At 37.5% G+C, this 18,519-nt stretch overlaps 1 protein-coding gene across 2 annotated transcripts in view; it reads right to left on the bottom strand.

The window, feature by feature from the left end:
- Positions 1-18,519, bottom strand: part of ADGRB3 (adhesion G protein-coupled receptor B3) — a 756,020-nt gene that overhangs the window by 414,792 nt on the left and 322,709 nt on the right. For both annotated transcript variants that reach the window (XM_032154235.2, XM_032154255.2), the window contains 2 exons: positions 5,967-6,068; positions 5,490-5,596 (listed from right to left, as the gene is read on the bottom strand). In XM_032154235.2, coding sequence (XP_032010126.1) covers positions 5,490-5,596; positions 5,967-6,068 — 209 coding nt within the window. The remainder of the gene's footprint in view (positions 1-5,489; positions 5,597-5,966; positions 6,069-18,519) is intronic.

Consider the following 18,519-nt stretch of genomic DNA (forward strand, 5'->3'; position numbering starts at 1 on the left):
AACTAGTTCAACCATTGTGGAAGTCAGTGTGGTGATTCCTCAGGGATGTAGAACTAGAAATACCATTTGACTCAGCCATCCCATTACTGGGTATATACCCAAAGGATTATAAATCATGCTGCTATAAAGACCCATGCACACGTATGTTTATTGCGGCACTATTCACAATAGCAAAGAGTTGGAACCAACCCAAATGTCCAACAATGATAGACTGGAGTAAGAAAATGTGGCACATATACAGCATTTCATATATGGGGATTGAACAATGAGAACACATGGACACAGAAGGGGAACATCACTCCGGGGATTTGTGGGGTGGGAGGGGTGGTGGGGGGAGATATACCTAATGGTAAATGACGAGTTAATGGGTGCAGCACACCAACATGGCACATGTATACAGATGTAACAAACCTGCAATTTTTGCACATATACCCTAAAACTTAAAGTATAATAATAATAAAATTTAAAAAAGAGAAAAGAAAAGAGTAGAGGAAAGTAGGAGAAATAAAGTCCTTAAATGGGATTCAAGCTCTTTAACACTGTAAAAAATGTTAGGTAAAGATGACTAAATAATCACTCCAACATTTGTATTTGTTTGTTTAATGAAAATTTGAATCATAGAAACAGAGTTTTGAGAAAAATAACCTAAAAGGGGACATTTATACCTAACTCTTCATATTTCCCTATGGATGAGCTTCCATTAGAGTAGTATCTTTAGCCTTTCTCCATCTTCATCACTCACTCATCTCCAGGAAAGGAGGAGTGATATACCTGTCCAATAAATTTAGGGGAAAGCATTGGTATGCTTGGATCAACCCCCTTTGCTTTATATTTGTCTTCCTACAGGGGCATACATTCTTCCAGTTACACACAGCTTGTCTCCCCAGGTGTGTGTTTGTATGTATGTAAAAGAGAGGAAGAGGAGGAAGAGGAGAGAAGAGAGAGAAAGAGAATGTTGCCTGTGATTGTTTGCATATACCAAAGACAAAATAAGTCTATTTGTTCAAGTGTAGGCTGGTCCACTGGACAAAAATATTTAGTCATGTTCTCCAAATAGCTTATAAGTAATTAAGAAATGATATTGTTAATTTATTTGACTCCTGTGCCTATTTTTGAAGAGTTCTGCAATTATGTTTACTTTGTCTGGTACACAATTCAAAAAATACTCCAGAGTATCAAATGAAACATTAACATTCTAAAAATTTAAAATTTCCAAGAATCTCACAACGTTTAGCACTTTGTTCTCATATTCTCAATTTTGTTTAATTGGGTATGTGTATTTGTATCTTTTTTAAAAAACAACATTGGTATGATAGTGTTTAACTTTGCATCTTATAAAGCTTCCAAATAAACTTCATAAGTATTAACTAATTGAAATTGTTATACAATGGCCGAATAATTTCATAAAGTGATGTCACCAATCACTACACATCTCTAGGTATTTGGGGGCTGGAGAAATTGCACATGAAGGCTAATACTCATTCCTTTCATGTGGTTAATATATATAAACATTAAGTCTGGTGTATCACCTCAGAACCCTCCAGCTACTAGTATCCTTCTACTGATAAGAAATGTAGCAAAGTCGTGCTTTACTCAAAAATCTATGAAATATTTATTAATAGTATATGCTTAGTATTGTGTTAGGAACTATAGCAATGAAGATATATAAAAAAAGAAAAAAACCAAATGTCCAACATAACAGATTAGTGATTTTATAACTTAAACTTATTGATGACCCTTTTGTTTACCTCAACTGGTTTATAACTGAGAGTTCATAGAACATACACAACTAACGTTTATTAATGATAAAATTTCATTTCAAATTTAGGTGATTGCTATATATTTATAAAGTAGGTATACACATATATTGTAATCTATGTTTCAAATAGTTGGAAAACATAGCTCTCCCTATTTAAAATATTTTTCTACAGTAGATTATAATTAATTATTATTGAATGAACTTTTAGAATATAGAGGGATAAGAAAATGAAATCTCTCAAGGATTAAATGTTGAAATGATAAACTGTACTAGAGGAGAAAAATGCAAAGTCTCCAAACTAATTTAAGAATTTGAGGAAGTCTCAAATGTTCTATATCACAAATACTATCTAGTTTTGCTACTTAGACAAAGCATGACTTAGCAAAGCAACAGAATGAGTAAGACTATGCAGAAACGTTGATCTCATTTCTGTTTCCAACTGAGTATGCAGAGTATGGATGATGAGGCTGATGTGTGACGTAAGCATTATTGAAAGCATGGATTCATTCATCCTATACTTTACTGAACATGTAAAAAGATCATGCTCTTTAGGCAAGCCCTAGATTTGTGTATGTATGCATGTACAAATGTGTGTGTATATTTCACACATGTATTTAAGCATAATTCACATGCCAAAATATATGCAACACCTATCTTATCTCTATCTACCTATCTATGTATCTATCTACCTACCTATCTGTGTATCTATCTACCTACCTACCTACCTATCCAACCATCTATCCATATCTAATTTATCTATACTTTTCTACAGGTACAGCTCAAATTAACAATATGTTGAGTTCCAAAATTTTATTCTTATTGAAACAATACTTTAAACTCAAAATCAATTTTCTGAACCCAGAAATATTAATGCCCATTGTTACACAACTCTTTCACAATGTATGATTATTTCACATATCTCATTTGTTCCATTCCAAAACTTCCACAGGTGCTAAGATGACGGAACCAATTCCATTTTGTAAATAGCAAGCTAAGACTTGAGTGTGATCATATGACTTTTCCTAAGAACATGTAAGCAGAAAATAGTGCTCCCAGCAGTAGAGTGTAGGACAGATGATTTCATATCAAAAGTTCAGAAGGTTGAATGGCCTAAAGAAAAGAGATTAGGTTTTGGAACAATTGTGCCTAGGGCATATTTTCACTCTTTACCTCACTGAAGTGGACTGCTCCCCTACAGATATTCAGTTTCTTTTTATGTAAACTGCGGCATGGACACCCATCTTGCAGATTCTTGTGAGGACTGAGATTCATTTATGAAAGTTTCCAGCCAAGTGCCTGGTACTATGTAGGAGCCGAATAAACAGAGGCAGCTTTTTACTATACAAGATCATGCAACTGATAATTGTACCCAAGTCAACAAGGGCATATTCATATTTGCCGTCAATTATTGACTGAATAATTTCAACAGGATTCACACTTTGAGATTTCATTTCTTCTATTTCACTGAGTGTATCTATCTCAATCCATTATCAGATGGCCTGCACTCAAGAAGGAAACCTCATTTAAATGTTGCAGTACAAAACAGTACATTTGGAAAGTGAAAATTTTCTGCAACAAAAGTGATACTATTAATTCTTAGCAAATTTGTAAAGATTGCTCCGTTATATACTTAACCCATGCAATTATTCCCACCCATCACCAAGACTGAACAAGAACTGAATATGGATATAATTAAAGTAAACAAAGTCTAATGACTAAAATTAGAAAAAATAAAATCCATTAAAATTTAATTTATACATTTTTACTTATACCTAATTCTGAAATATAATGGTCTGAGTTATTGACAGCTATTAATAAAAGAAGCTTTATATTTCATATTCTTACATTTTATATTATGAAGCTAAGCTATATGTTATATTCCCTCACTTATATATATTTTTGTCTCTAAATAGAAACAAAAATGACTATAAAAAATACATGTGTATATTTATATTTATATTTATATATCTGCATATAATATATAAATATAAAATCTTATTTATATTTCTATTTTTGAATTTATATCAATATAATGCATATTATATGATATATAAATATAAAACTTTATGTTTATATGATAAATATAAAACTTTATGTTTATATGATAGATATAAAAAATTACGTATTTTTCTGTAAGTATATATTTACAACAGAAATAAGGCTGTATATAGCCAAATAATCATCAATTACTGCTATACACATATCTGTAGCAATGGCCCTTGAACAACACAGGTTTGAACTGTGCAGTCCACTTATATGCAGATTTTGTATTGCCTCTGCCACTCCTGAGCCTGCAAGACCAACCCCTCCTCTTTCTCCTTCTCAGCCTAAAGATAATGAGGATGAAGACTTTTATGATAATCCACTTCCACTATTCAAGCAAATATAATTTATCTTCTTTATGATTTTCTTAATAACATTTTCTTTTCTCTAGCTTACTTTATTGTAAAAATACAGTACAAAATATATGTATCATATGAAATATGTGTTAATAAACTGTTTTTGTTATCAGTGAGCCTTCCCTACTGGTCAAGAACAGGCTATTAGTAAATTTGAAGGGAGTCAAAAGTTACATATGGATTTTTGACTGCCCTGGGTGTTGGTGCCCCTAACTGCCACATTATTCAAGGGTCAACTGTATATAGATATACATAAGTATATATAATGACGGAAATAATGCTCTGGATAGTTAAATAATGATAAATTTAACTCCAAGTTTCGTAAGTAAACATGCTGTACAGAATTTGACTTTCAGATTTAAAAAAAATGCATTTTTTGTTTTTCTGATAATGAAACAAATACTAATTCTATTAGTTGATAGGGGTTGTTACTGTATAAGCTATTTCTCCATACACAAGCAAGAATACTCTTTAGGATTCTTACAAAAGTTATGTATATTTTCGAGTGACAGTAAGAACAGTAAAAGAAAATATAAGCACAACAAAACATAAAGGCATTTAAGTAAACATCACTCCTGCCAAGATTAAACTTTCCAGTTGGCTCATGTTCATATTTTGTTCTACACCCCACAGTGTTTATTCATGTATGGAGGCCCTCTTGACTGTCAGGATGAAATGACAACAGTCTGCAGTAATGACAATGACCTGTACTTGTAAAATACCAAGCAAAATGTGACTGTGCTCAAAATATTCATGCATAATACTCTGTGAATAAGTCAATGATATGTGGGAAAAGAAGAGCTATTTTTTTGGAAAATTTGGCCCATGTAATCTTTTGGGAGTAATTAAGTTTCTCTGGTGCAATAACACTGTCATTTATTTTAATGTCTTAATCTCAAACTGCAGTGAGAAATTTGATAGCTAAGTGACACAGCTTTATCATTGTCCAACTACTGAAAATTTAAATAATTTAATTTTAAAATGTATGATATTTTAAAATAAGTATTTAACATAGACTTAAGCCAACCACAATGCGTATGTTTAACTTTTATAGGTAAAACTGAATAACAGATTTTGCTCAGGCCTTTCCCCCACTAGACAAAGGATTCTTTCATTTAAATAGCAGGATTAATAAAAACCCAAGTCCTAGGAACAAAACAATTTAGCACTGACTTATAAAAATTAGCCTTCTATCGCATTGCTTTCTCCTTCAGGCATTTCTTTTTTAGAGATGTTATTGATTTGATTGTACAGCAGAAAGTTAAATTCTCACACAGTGATCATTAGCAAAAAATAAACAGAGCAAGTACTAAAGCTGGCTTTGCACCTACTGAATGCTGCAAGTGTCTGTACTCATTTGATATGCATCTTGCAAAGCTCGGCTGTTCCCAGAAGGCCACTCCATGAAGACTGAGAGAGCAGCGTCTGCTAGTGGTGCCTGCGTGTCACAAAGAACAGAGAGAAGCTTTATAATAGGGATGCTTGAAGGCATCACACATAGTTGGGAATCAGGCTACAAATTAAGTTTGTACTTCTTTTTCTTTAAAAAACATGCATATGAAATTGATATTTTGATTATTTTTATAATGCATATTAGTCACACTGAGAAACAATTACACCAGCAATATTTTCTATATCTCTTCACTGGCTTCATTTATGAAGCACTTTACTAAAATTGTTTCATTATTTGCTTATTGGACAGACTTATTTATGGATATAAGACAAAAACATGACTTCATAAGCCAACACTGCATGCTGTTCTTGGATGGGGATTATCACTAGGGTTTGGGTGGGTCATCCTACTGTACCTGTGGCATTCAGGGGACATTGATTGAATGCCAAGTCGCCTGCTGGAGTTCTTTTCCACACCATCGACATCAGATAATCCTCAGGGCATATTTCATAAGGTGCTGCAATTTTAAACAAAGGGACTTGAATGTCAGTAGTGTTTAAAACATTTTGGCAATAAACAATTGTCAAAGGCACCTCTCTAACTGCAGAGCTCCTTAGTTTTCTTTTTTTTCTTTCTTTCTTTTTTTAGAGATGGGGTCTCACTCTGTTGCCCAGGCTGGAGTGCACTGGCATGATCCTAGCTCACTGTGTAGCCTCAAACTACTGGGCTCAAGCCATCCTCCCTCCTTAGCCTCTTGAGTAACTAGGACTACAGGCATGTGTTGCCACATCTGTCTGATGTTTTCTTTTAATTCTATGTAGAGAAAGGGTCTCCTTATGTTGCCAGGCTCATCTTGAGCTTCTCCCAAAGCGCCGGGATTATAGAATTGAGCCACCATGCACAGCCTCTTTCATTTGCTTTAATGTATATTGTTTACTGAAATGTTAGCAGCATAAACATAGATAAAAACCCATCAGATTTCCTTTTAGTATCTACAAAATATTTATAGAGGTCATTTAGACTATTTATAGAGGTCATTTGGATTTGCCTACAAGTTGAACATATTCAGGCATATCAATAAAAATATTTATAATATTTTAGGATGTTAAACAAAAAAGTGACTTCCAACAAACAAAAAGGCATATTAAAATTATTAACTATTAAATGTTAAAAATAAATAAGCATAGAGTAAAAATATATAACTTTTTCCCTCTTCAACTAAAAGCAATGATAGCAGTAAAAATATACCAATTTGATCTTTTTGTCATATTATATTCAAAATCTCAATATAATTATTGAGCAAGAAAATTAAAAATAACTTCAAAAATAACAGATGTATAACTGCAATATAATGAAATGCAAAATAGTAGTGAAAGAATGAGGTCTATCTATATTGTGTTACAAGTGACATCTTGTTCCCATGTGAAAGAATATTAGTCCCTTCTCTAGACACACACACTGTTGTGCTTTTCATACAACATTGCCACTTCCATGTTCATATATCAGTCTTCACCATTTGCTAGGGATCTTGTTTAGGTCTACTCACCTCTGTATCACTTGTACCTAATAGTGTGTTTGTCACATGAAGTTGCTCAAAATTGAATAAATAAATAAATGAATGAATATATGCTTTATAAATACCTTGATAAATAAGTGAGGATCTTAAAATACTAAGTACCTAAATAAACACAGGAGTGTGATTTCCTGGGAGAAACCTCTTCCTTGCAGAATAATATAATATTTAATCCATGTTAATCATCATTCTACTGATACCAATTCCACTTCAGAATTTACGAACTCATTAAATTACCTTATAGTTACCAGTAGGGGAAGAATGCAAGTCGACAAATTAAATCTTGAAATAATATTAAAAAAAAATTACCCAAGATAAGATGAATGGTTCGAACACATGGGTATTACAAAGCTGACAGTGTCGCTGAAGATCAACTATTCCAACTCCTTCCTCTTTATAGATGAAGGCACCAAGGCCCCAAAAGAGGAAGCTTGTCTAAAGTCCTAAGAGGAAGCTTGTCTCCACAGAGCTGGTGGAGGTGTCAGCAGGACTGGATCCTAGAATCCACACTCCTCAGTCATCTCCCTTTTCGTTTCCTACATATACTTTTCACGACCTTGAATTGTTTAAGATAGTCCTCTCCCTCTGAGTATATATAAATATATATGCATTTATTTATTCCAGGTTCCCATTAAAACTCATAGGCAATGTTTTCAATTGGTGTCCTCTTTGCTTGGTGGAGGGTTTAGCAGTTAATTCAACCTTCACCAGCCCCATTTTCATAAGCTGTCTCCTCCTAACCTTACCAATGATCTGCCAACAAAGCTCATCCTAGTCTCACACAGTCTGGGCCTTGTCTGTACCACTATATTTTGACTTTTCTCACCTTCTTGGAAATACTTTCTTCAGCATCTTAAGCCATTCTCCAACACTCCTCCACCAATCCCTCAGAGCATTCTTTCTTTGTCTCATTCTCTACGTCCTTCTCAGAATCATTCATACCTTATGTTTTCTTTATGTTAAATGTTTTTCTTGGATAATTTCAAACATATTAATAATAGGAATATAATCATATTAGTATTTATTAAGCCCTTTTGGAGAGTTTTACATGCATGGACACATTTGCTCTCTCCTAACCACCTATGAGTTAGCACCTATGAGTTAGAGGTGACTATTATCCTTATTTATCACATGGGAAAACAGAAGCACAGAGAAGCAAATGAACTATTTTTCTTCCTAAATTCCAAACTTTATTACATATTGAATCCAGAGGAGAAACGGCGTGCAGGAGGGGGAGGTTGGATGGGGAGGAGTCATTTTGCAGGTGCTCCAAACCCTCCCCATTCGGGAGACTGGCCATGCCCTCCTGGCTCCATCAAAGCACCTGGGCTGTTAAATAGGGCAGGAGAGCTGTGCTGAGGTTGGCATGGTCCTTTCCTAGGACACAAGAACTGTATTTGTCACAGTTTGGCTTGGGAATGGTGGTGATGAATAGGAGAGGACTCGTCATATATCAAAAATATAAAATAATAAAATAAAACTAATCACAAAAAAAATCTACACCTCAAGTGAGGGTAGGGGCAGTGTCTAGGTAGGACTAACTCCTTCAATATCTTGGGAATAGAAACAACAGGAAAATAAATTAAGAGATACAGCAGCCACCAGTAGCAAAGCACCAATAACTACCCATTCCCACACTGGTTCCGAAGGTTAGCAAGCCAGAGCTACTTCACTGCCTGTTGCATCTGTGCCCCACCCTTTGGAGAGCATCTGCTCCTGGCCCTGCTGCCCCATCCCGCCTCCTACCAGCGGGCCACGGAGGTCCTTGGAAGTGTCTCCTAAGGAGAGCAGCAGCAGTGTCAGGAAGAAAAGGCAAAGCCCACAGACCAGACAGTGGTGAGGGAAGGTACTGCTACGAAACTCAATGAAGGGGAAGCAGTGGAAAACAAGAAAAGTTAGTAAATGTTGGAGCCTCAATAAGTACGTAATCAGTTGGTTTCTGATCCCACACTTTGCTTGCTATATGGCAGTCATGCCTGGACACATGCCCTCTACTTCCACTATGTATTAGGAACACATACAGTCATCCCTGTCATCTATGGGGGATTTGTTCCAGGATCTCCTGCAGATACCATAATTCACTGATGCTCAACTCCCTGATATAAAATGGTATCGTATTTGCGTGTAACCTACGCTCTTCCTCCTGTATACAGTTAATCCTTGAACAACACAGGTTTGAGCTGCATGGGTCCACTTATATGTGGATTTTTTTCAACTAAACACTTATTGAAAATAAGATATTGGCAGGATGTGAGACCTGCATCTAAGATGGGCAGATTTTCCAACACACAGTTTCTGCAGGGTGGTCTGCAGGACTTGAGTAGACAGGATTTTAGCAGTCACAGGGCCCTGGAGCCAAGGTATGACTGTACTGCAAGACATCTCTATACTATTTATAATACATAATCCAATGTAAATGCTATATAAATAGTTGCTATACTGTATTGTTTAGGAAATAATGAAAAGAAAAAACTTTGTACATGTTCAATACAGACATCATTTTTGTCTGAATATTTTTGATTTGTGGTTACTTCAATCCACAGAGATGAAACCCATGAATACTGACGGCCAACTATATGTGTTTATTTGGTTCAGAGATCTTTCTTGGGTTTAGGCTGGCGTAGCCAGTTTCTGAGTGGCATTTTGTACTTGGCTATTCCAGAGAAATCTCAAGTGAAGCTGCTCGCACTTCAATTCCCAGCATTTTTCTCCACAATGCTGCTGGTTTCCTCTCCTTGCATTTCCTAACTCTGCTAATGGTACCACAATCTTGTTCCCGTAACTAAAACCATCGGATCCATCTTCTAGTCATCCTTATCTTACTCTTAACCTTCCATGATTTTCCCTCCACCACTCACCCAGGCATTCATTCTGTCCTGGTTAAATTAGGGGAACAATCTCATTGGTTATTTCACGCACTTACCTTACATGTGCTGGGCCCATGTCCTAGGACCTGTGCTAGAACTAACATGTGCTAGGCCACATTTTTACCTCATATGTGCTAGAGTTAGGTCCTGTTAATATAACATGTGCTAGGCTCTGCTTTAGAAAGAACCAATAGTGCATAAGAAAAGCAGTCTGGGACGGGCACAGTGGCTCATGCCTGTAATCCCAGCACTTTGGGAGGCTGAGGCAGGCAGATCATGAGGTCAGGAGTTCAAGACCAGCCTGGTGAAACCCCGTCTCTACTAAAAATACAACAATTAGCTGGGCGTGGTGGCATGCACCTGTAGTCCCAGCTACTTAGGAGGCTGAGGCAGAAGAATTGCTTGAACCCAGGAGGCAGGGTTTGCAGTGAGCCAAGATCGCGTCACTGCACTCCAGCCTGGGCAACAAAGCGAGACTCCATTTAAAAAAAAAAGAAAGAAGAAAAGTAGTCTACCTAGTTATTCTTTTAGTCAAAGGGAGGAGGCAGAGGTGAAACAATTACTTGAGTACAATAATGATGAGCACTTCAAACAGTAAGTACAGGGTGCTATTTTAATCTCAAAACTGAAGAATCAAGGAAGGCTTCCTGCAGAAAGTGACATATAATTAAAACTGGCAGTGTGAAGTACAATAAATGCTCCAGGCAGAGAAAACAGTTTGTGCAAAGGCCTTGAAGCAAGGAAGAGCTTGGGGCATCGAGTTCAGCAGGGCTGGAAGGAGAAGAGTAAGGCCAAGTGGAGAGTAATGGTCTGGTGAGACAGGCCATGATTACAGCCTACAGGGCCACATGGGCAGCAACTGAAGGGTTCTAAACAAGTGACATGATTCAATTTTAAATTTTAAGATAGTTTGCCTTCTGTGGGTAGAATAGATGGCCAATGCCATGCAGGAGACCAGTGCAGTGCTTCAACCCTGAAACATTGATGGCTTTAGGTAGGATGATTAGACTAAAGATGAGAAAAATCGGTGGGTACAAGGTAAACTGAGGAGGTAGACAAAACCGTGAGAATTTAGGAAGACAAAGGGGTCAAGGATGATGCTTGCTTTCTGAGCTGAGGAGCTGGGTAGTAAGTGGTACTGTTCTCCTCCATCTGCCCCCTTAATCCAATTTTCATGCCACATCCAAAGAGTAATCTCCAAGATAAAGTTTAATCCCACAATTTTCTGCTTAAAACCCTCCCATGCTTCTCCAGTACTGACAGGATAACATGGAAGGAACTGAGATAGCTGTGCTCAGTGTGATGCAAAAGCGCTGCTTGTAAGGGCCCTAGCCTACCATTCCCATCACGGCTCATATTTCCTCTCCTATGCAGCAGCCACACAGTTAATTTTCCTGAATATTTTTGCTCTGTGGTTGGTTCAATCCACAGATGTGAAACCCATGGATACTCTTATTTTGAGTGGTAAAATTCCTATGTATCCTCAAAATGCTGCTTAAATGATGTATTCTCCAATAACCCTTTCCTAATATCTCAGTTATTGAATATATGAATATTATAGCCCTTCTCACAACAGATTGAAAATACTTGGTTATATCTGTGAACCTCCTCAATTCCCCAGTGTTGCTTTTTAGACTAGCCATGTTTTACTTTATCTTTTTAATGTGTTGTAGTGAACTCCAGTGGTATCTAGTGTACAGTAGGTGTTCAAAACACTTTCATTAAATAAATCACTTTTACTGGGGAAATAACATACAAGCACTGTCCAATATAATTTTTTCAATGATAGAAATGTTTTATATTTTCACTGTCCAGTATGGTAGGTGCTAGGAAAATGTGGCTAGTGCAATTGAGAAGTGAATTTTTGATTTTATTTAATTTTAATTAATGTATATTTAAATTGAAATAACGACTATGTTGGACAGTACTGTAATAAATGATATTCATGTTTCTATAAATGCCAACCAAAAACTATTATAGAATGCTAAAAGAAGGAGAATTAGAACAAATGTTAAAGTTCAAAAAATACATCATGAATAGGTTATTACATAATTGAATTCTAGATACAATGACTCTTCCGTTTTCAATAATGACATGGCAGTAGTTAATCTAATCTGACTGTCATATTTGATTATTCTTTTTGCTCCATCCATACATCCCACTTCTGTTCATTATCTCCCTCATTATCTCTTCATTTATAATCTTTCATTTTTGCTTCACTTGTACCATCTTTTTGGTTTTCAATGCTTTGAAATTCAAATTTCCTTTAGTTCCATTGGCGAACTTTGAAACACATTTCATAAAACCTGTTGCTATAGTTGAATACTAGATTCAACTATATTCAAAAATGTAGCCTAGCACATGTTAGCGCTAGCACAGGTCCTAGCACATGGGCCCAGCACATGAAATAACCAATGAGGTTTTTCCCCTCATCAGGATTCAGTCGTGACATAAGAAAACGAAGATTCAATTTGTATCATGAACTTCTTCATTTCCCTGTAGGGGTATCAGAAAGTTTTTCACACTTAGTGTTATTCTGGCAAAAGGTACTTGGTTGCTCCCTGTCCCTCCCCCATGGTCAAATGTGTGGTCAGAAAACGTGGTCATTGCAAATCTTAGCCACTAGATGGCACTGGTAAGCCAGTAGGGTGAAATAATTACTGGGCCGGCTGCGGAATCTGATGTGTTCAAAATCAAGGTGGGGAGTAAGAATAAATATGTGAAATAAATCAATGCTTGATTTTTTTTAAGGCAACTAGTTGGGGAAAAATAAAACGTCCTCTCTTCATGTAAGTACAATGTTTAATGATTAAACTACCGTCAGTTACAGCTTACCTCTCCTCTCCCCTGCTCCACTCTCACAGTTTCCCACCCGCTGTGCAGGCCTTCTCCCCCCTTCTTCAGTGCTACAGGCCGACTGCAACCTCAGAGCTTGTGTGCAGGTTCTTTCTGCCTTGACTATCCCCGCCTCCTCCCCCTCAAACATGTCTGCATGACTCATGTCTTTCCCGCCTTTAATCTTTTCTCAAACCTCACATTCTCAGACCCCACTGACTGCCCCTCAAACACTCCCACCCCTTCCTCTGCATTATCTTTCTCCAAAGCACTTTCCTGTCACCTTGTAACGTCTATACATGTTTTTAGCTGATTTATTTTTCTCTTTTGGCTAGATCTGGTTTTGAATTACCCTATTTCTTAAGATCGCAGACAATGAAGATGATTTTGCAAAAATACTGTAGACATTGTGTGTGGGGCGGAGGTGGAGGTGGGGGGTGGATCCTCTAGCAGTAGATAGTCGTGTCCAGTTAGGAGCAGAAAGACAGGGAGGTTAGCTACTACAGTTACCTTAAAAATTAGTCAAAAGAGGTTTCCAGGGCATCATGTAATGACTAAGTTTGGCCTTGGAGGGCTATATCTGACTTACTAAGACCCTATAGGACCCTTTTTTAGAATCCCCCAATGTGCCCTACACACAGCCTCACTCTGGTTCAGGAAAAAGCTGATTAAATAGTTGTTTTCCTTTGACGAACCACATCTTTCAATTACTGAATTTTATCTTCTTAATGACTTATCAGTTTGGTCTACCTACAAACAGACAAACAAAATGAAAAGCAAAAATCGATAATTTTTTAAACCTAGAGATGTCAACAACTTTTTGTTTTGTTCCACAGTAAATTTATGAAGCCTTGGATTCATTGTGCTTCTTGGAGATGGAAACCCAGTACACAAATTATTATTATTATTTTTAAAAAAGGAAGATGGCAGGGGAATCAGATTCACAGTTGCAAACTGGTCCAGGGTTTTCAGCTTTTTAGTAGTAATGTCAAATGGTACAGCTGCTTTAAATATTTTATCAAAGGTGACTTGGCATTCTTTGAAGAGTCAATCTCAGAAAATAGGTCAATTTATGCTTATACCAAAAGCAAAATAGCTTAGACTTAGACATTAAATTAACAATTTATTTTCTGCCATCTCATCTTTATGAATTCCCCAGTAGTGGGATCTTTCTAGGTACTTCTCAGTGCCACTTATAGAACACATTCATTCAACAAATATTTACTGGGCACCCATCATATCCCAATCACCTTGTTAAATACTACACATAGAAAAGGCTAAGTAAGAATAGTCGATGTCTCTTGACTCTTAAAATGGTCATAAAGATAATAATTTGAGAAATTACAGTACACAGGATGCCCACTGTAAGCTGAGAAGCCCTGGCTGCTCTGGGGGTACCTTAGGGAAGAGTGTGTCAGTGGAAGATTTCCAGAGGGATACGCAGGTTGAGGTGTAAAGGAGAAGCAGGAGTTCACCGATGAAGAAGGGGAGAGTGTGTCATGGCAACCACATGTGGGAAAATCCAGGGAGCAAAGAGAACTGGGAATAACCAAGAAGATGACTGTTTCAGAAAGGGTAAAGTGTAAAGTTGGGGATAAGCAGAGGTGGGTGATTGCAGGAGGAGGAGGGGTAATATATGATGAGGTAAGCAAGGATCTTAACTTTATATTAGGGGCAAGGGAAATTTATGGCAATGTTGTAAATGCTTGCTATGCCTGCAGTTTGGAGAAAGGATTGAAGGAAAGAGAGCTGAAGACAGGGAGGCCTACCACAATCTAAATGATGTAATTAGGGAAGGGAGGAAGAATCATAGAATGTAGATTAATTCAAAATTTATTTAGGAGGTAGAATGGGCTCAGCACTATGGCTGACTGTATGTAACAGGTGAGGAGGATAAAGAAATAAGACAGAACTCAGGTTTCCAGGAAGGATATCTTATGTGCTAGCTGGACCCTGAACTACAACATATGAAGAAGAGATGACTTGGGAGAGGAGATGCTGAAAATAGTTTTGAGTTTGACATATCTAGGCACATACAGGTATTACAAAAAGTTAATTGATACATATGATGGAATCAAAGCTCCAGAAGAAAACAAGCTAGAGAAAGAGATTTGTTTTAATTACTTTTCTGTTTAATGGCACCTGTGTGTGCTTTGTAAATCAGAAAATAAACAACTAGCTGAGGCTACTCTCTAGACTCAACATAAAAACATACGATTGTGCAGCAATAGGAAGGATTCTCTCTTTTTATGCCTTAGCTAAAAGGAATAGTAACTTTGTTCATCAGCTCAAAGATCTCACTGTTTGCTCTTACTAGTGCAAAGATATAAAAATCCATTTGTAAGATACAACTGTACTTGAAGTCACAAGTATGTAGTTAGCATGCCCCTTAAAGTAAGGTAGCAATTACCTAGTGATTAGCTGTTAATCTGTCTATTCAAACTGATTTTCTGTCTCTTAAAAAGAGCAGAAATTATACAGGGCTTAAATCAATTTGGTGTGGAAAATTAGTTTTCACCCCATATACTAGAATTTCAGCATTAAAAAGAAATTGATTCTAAACTATAGAGCTGATATACGCACACAAAAAGAAAAACATGTGCTACTCCAGACCCCACATTTCAAAATTCGCTTGTTGGCAATTCATGAATTCTTGTGTTTGGGGAATTCCCTGTGCTGGAAGATGCAGAGGAAAATAAGACGGATCCAGTGTCTGTGCTCAATGACTTACAGCTCTAATTTCCAAGGTGGTACCTACTCATGTGAAGAATTCATGCTGCTGCTAAGGTCTGCGGGAAAAAGAAGAGTGTTTATGAAGTGTGTTTCATAACAGCATTCCTCATACAGAAAATGGTTTTAATCTGTCTCAAATGGAAACAACATACAATTATATCAGCAATATTTATATAACATTATGAGTTATTGTTCTTACTGTGTTACATATTTTAATTCACAGAATTCTTATAATCTTGTGAACAGAATTGTTATTCTCATTTTAAACATGAGGAAGTCAAGACAGAAAAGTGTTTAGTGTTTAGCCTGAGGCCACTAAGCTAGGAGATGATGGACCTACGGTCAACCAAATAGCTGAGTCCATTCTCAGAGAAGTTTACCTCTTCTCTAAGCAGAGGAGTCTTTTTATTGTTATGGTGGTAAACGAGTTACTTATACATTTTGCAAATATTTGTTTTTAAGTCTGGAAGTTAGCAAACCACGAACTTTCAACTTATTAGCAAATGGTATATATTGCAGATTAAGTACCTGGTGGACAGTGTTTTATATACATACCCATAAGCAAATTCTGTATTATTATTGCATAATTTTATATTTAAACTTAGCAGACAAGGTCACTCTAGTTTCAACCTGATAACAAAGTTAATTAAAAAATTAGCTAACTAACTTTGAGCAATAACTCTAAAAAGCTATTTACTAACTTTTAGTTATACTGAATTTTATACTGGGGTATGCTCAACATTTTACTGGAAAGTTACGTTTACTAAGTTTCTGTAATAACTGAGGAACAGCCAAAGATGACAGTGAGTCTTAGCCTTCTCTAGGTCATAGCACATGTAGAAATGATAGTATTTGAGGCACACTGGGAGAAGTAGGCAAGGCTACTGAAGACTGGAGACCACTAGCCACAGTCTCCTGCTTTGTCAGTTGCTCTGAGGCTTTAGGAACCACTATTTGGGCACAGTTGGGACCAATCCTCCCATGACAGGGTAGAACTGCCTTGAGAAGCTCTGGCTTAAAATAATAAGCTGGGCTGAGATTTGGGGAAACTGAACAACTCGCTATAGAAACATATATTTTTTGGCCGGGCGCGGTGGCTCACGCTTGTAATCCCAGCATTTTGGGAGGCTGAGGCGGGCGGATCACGAGGTCAGGAGATCGAGACCACGGTGAAACCCCGTCTCTACTAAAAATACAAAAAAATTAGCCGGGCGTGGTGGCGGGCGCCTGTAGTCCCAGCTACTCGGAGAGGCTGAGGCAGGAGAATGGCGTGAACCCGGGAGGCGGAGCTTGCAGTGAGCCGAGATCGCGCCACTGCACTCCAGCCTGGGCGACAGAGCGAGACTCCGTCTCAAAAAAAAAGAAACATATATTTTTCCTACCTCCCACATCTTAATCACTTATTTCCAAAGAAAGACGAATCATACCACAATTTATAAGTACAAAATAAAAAATCATATATGTGACAGAAATGCTCTTCCAGTAAATTAGTCCATTGAACAGCTATTATATTTAACTAGGCTCAGTGAAGAGTCAGGGATTCACAAGGCTGAGAACAGATAGTTCATCTGCCATGAGCTAGAATTTCAACAGATATAACCATATAATAATAATAATAAATAATAAAGAAATATCAAACAAATTTATAGGGGTTCAAAGAAAAAAGAACACTTACGAGATTGTGGGAGAAAGAATTATTAGGAGAGCAGATATCTCTTTTTTTTTTTTTTTTTTTTTTGAGACGGAGTCTCGCTCTTTCACCCAGGCTGGAGTGCAGTGGCGCGATCTCGGCTCACTGCAAGCTCCGCCCCCCGGGGGTTCACGCCATTCTCCTGCCTCAGCCTCCCGCGTAGCTGGGACTACAGGCGCCTGCCACCTCGCCCGGCTAATTTTTTTTTGTATTTTTAGTAGAGACGGGGTTTCACCGTGTTAGCCAGGATGGTCTCGATCTCCTGACCTCGTGATCCGCCCGCCTCGGCCTCCCAAAGTGCTGGGATTACAGGCGTGAGCCACCGCGCCCGGCTGAGAGCAGATATCTCTTAATGGATGGACTCCCAAATTCTCCCATATCAACAGACGAGGATAAGGGAGGGGACAGGGACATTAGGGGAGCCCAAGTGAATAACAGTGCAAACAGCACCATAAGGGGAGAATATGCACCCTTGTATTCAGAAACCAGAGGCTGCATCTGCTTGATTCTATTACATATGAACAAACGTATATTAAAATATATTATCATAAATGAGTAGAATGAGATAACATTGGAAAGCTAGTGAAGCTGATAGAAATATTAGAATCTCAGGGATCCCAGTAGGATGAAATTTGGCCAGTAATGAAAAGCCACGGAAGTTTTTTGAGTAAGCGAGTCATAAGAACAAGGCTATAAAGAAGAAAGAATAATCAGATAAATCTGTGTGAAAGAGATTAGAGAAGGCAGGTGTTGTAATAATATGGGTAACAGTACATGAACAGCCGCTTGATGATCCTAATTAGCTCCAGCATTTCATCCTTGAAATAATCTTCTGCAGCACATATTATTATCCCTATTTTATAAATGAGGACACCAAGGCCCCAGTCGGTACTTTGTTGGACTCCATAGTTGAGGCTCTTTCTGCTGCACTGCTCCTCCCTTACTGGAAGCTGGTGGCAGGAGGAAGTGAAAGCAGGGCCACTGAGAGAAATACCATGATGGACTCCATCTGGAACAGGGATTGCTAGAAGGAGGAATCACTCCAGATGACACAGAGGATCTGGTGGTCAGAGAAAAGTTTCCCCCAGTCACCTAGAGTCTGAATTGAGTCCCAGGTAAGAAAGGTATGTCAGGTTTTTGTGAGTGATTAGTCATAAAGGTAGATTGGTGGGTGTTGCTCACAGAGGCTATAGTTGATGAGAGATCAACCAAAGAGAAGAGTGCTGGGGCAGAGTCTTAGGTCATTCATATGTGAGGACACACAAGGTGA

This window comes from Hylobates moloch, unplaced genomic scaffold (assembly GCF_009828535.3).
Source record: "Hylobates moloch isolate HMO894 unplaced genomic scaffold, HMol_V3 SCAFFOLD_2, whole genome shotgun sequence".
Taxonomy (NCBI): domain Eukaryota; kingdom Metazoa; phylum Chordata; class Mammalia; order Primates; family Hylobatidae; genus Hylobates; species Hylobates moloch.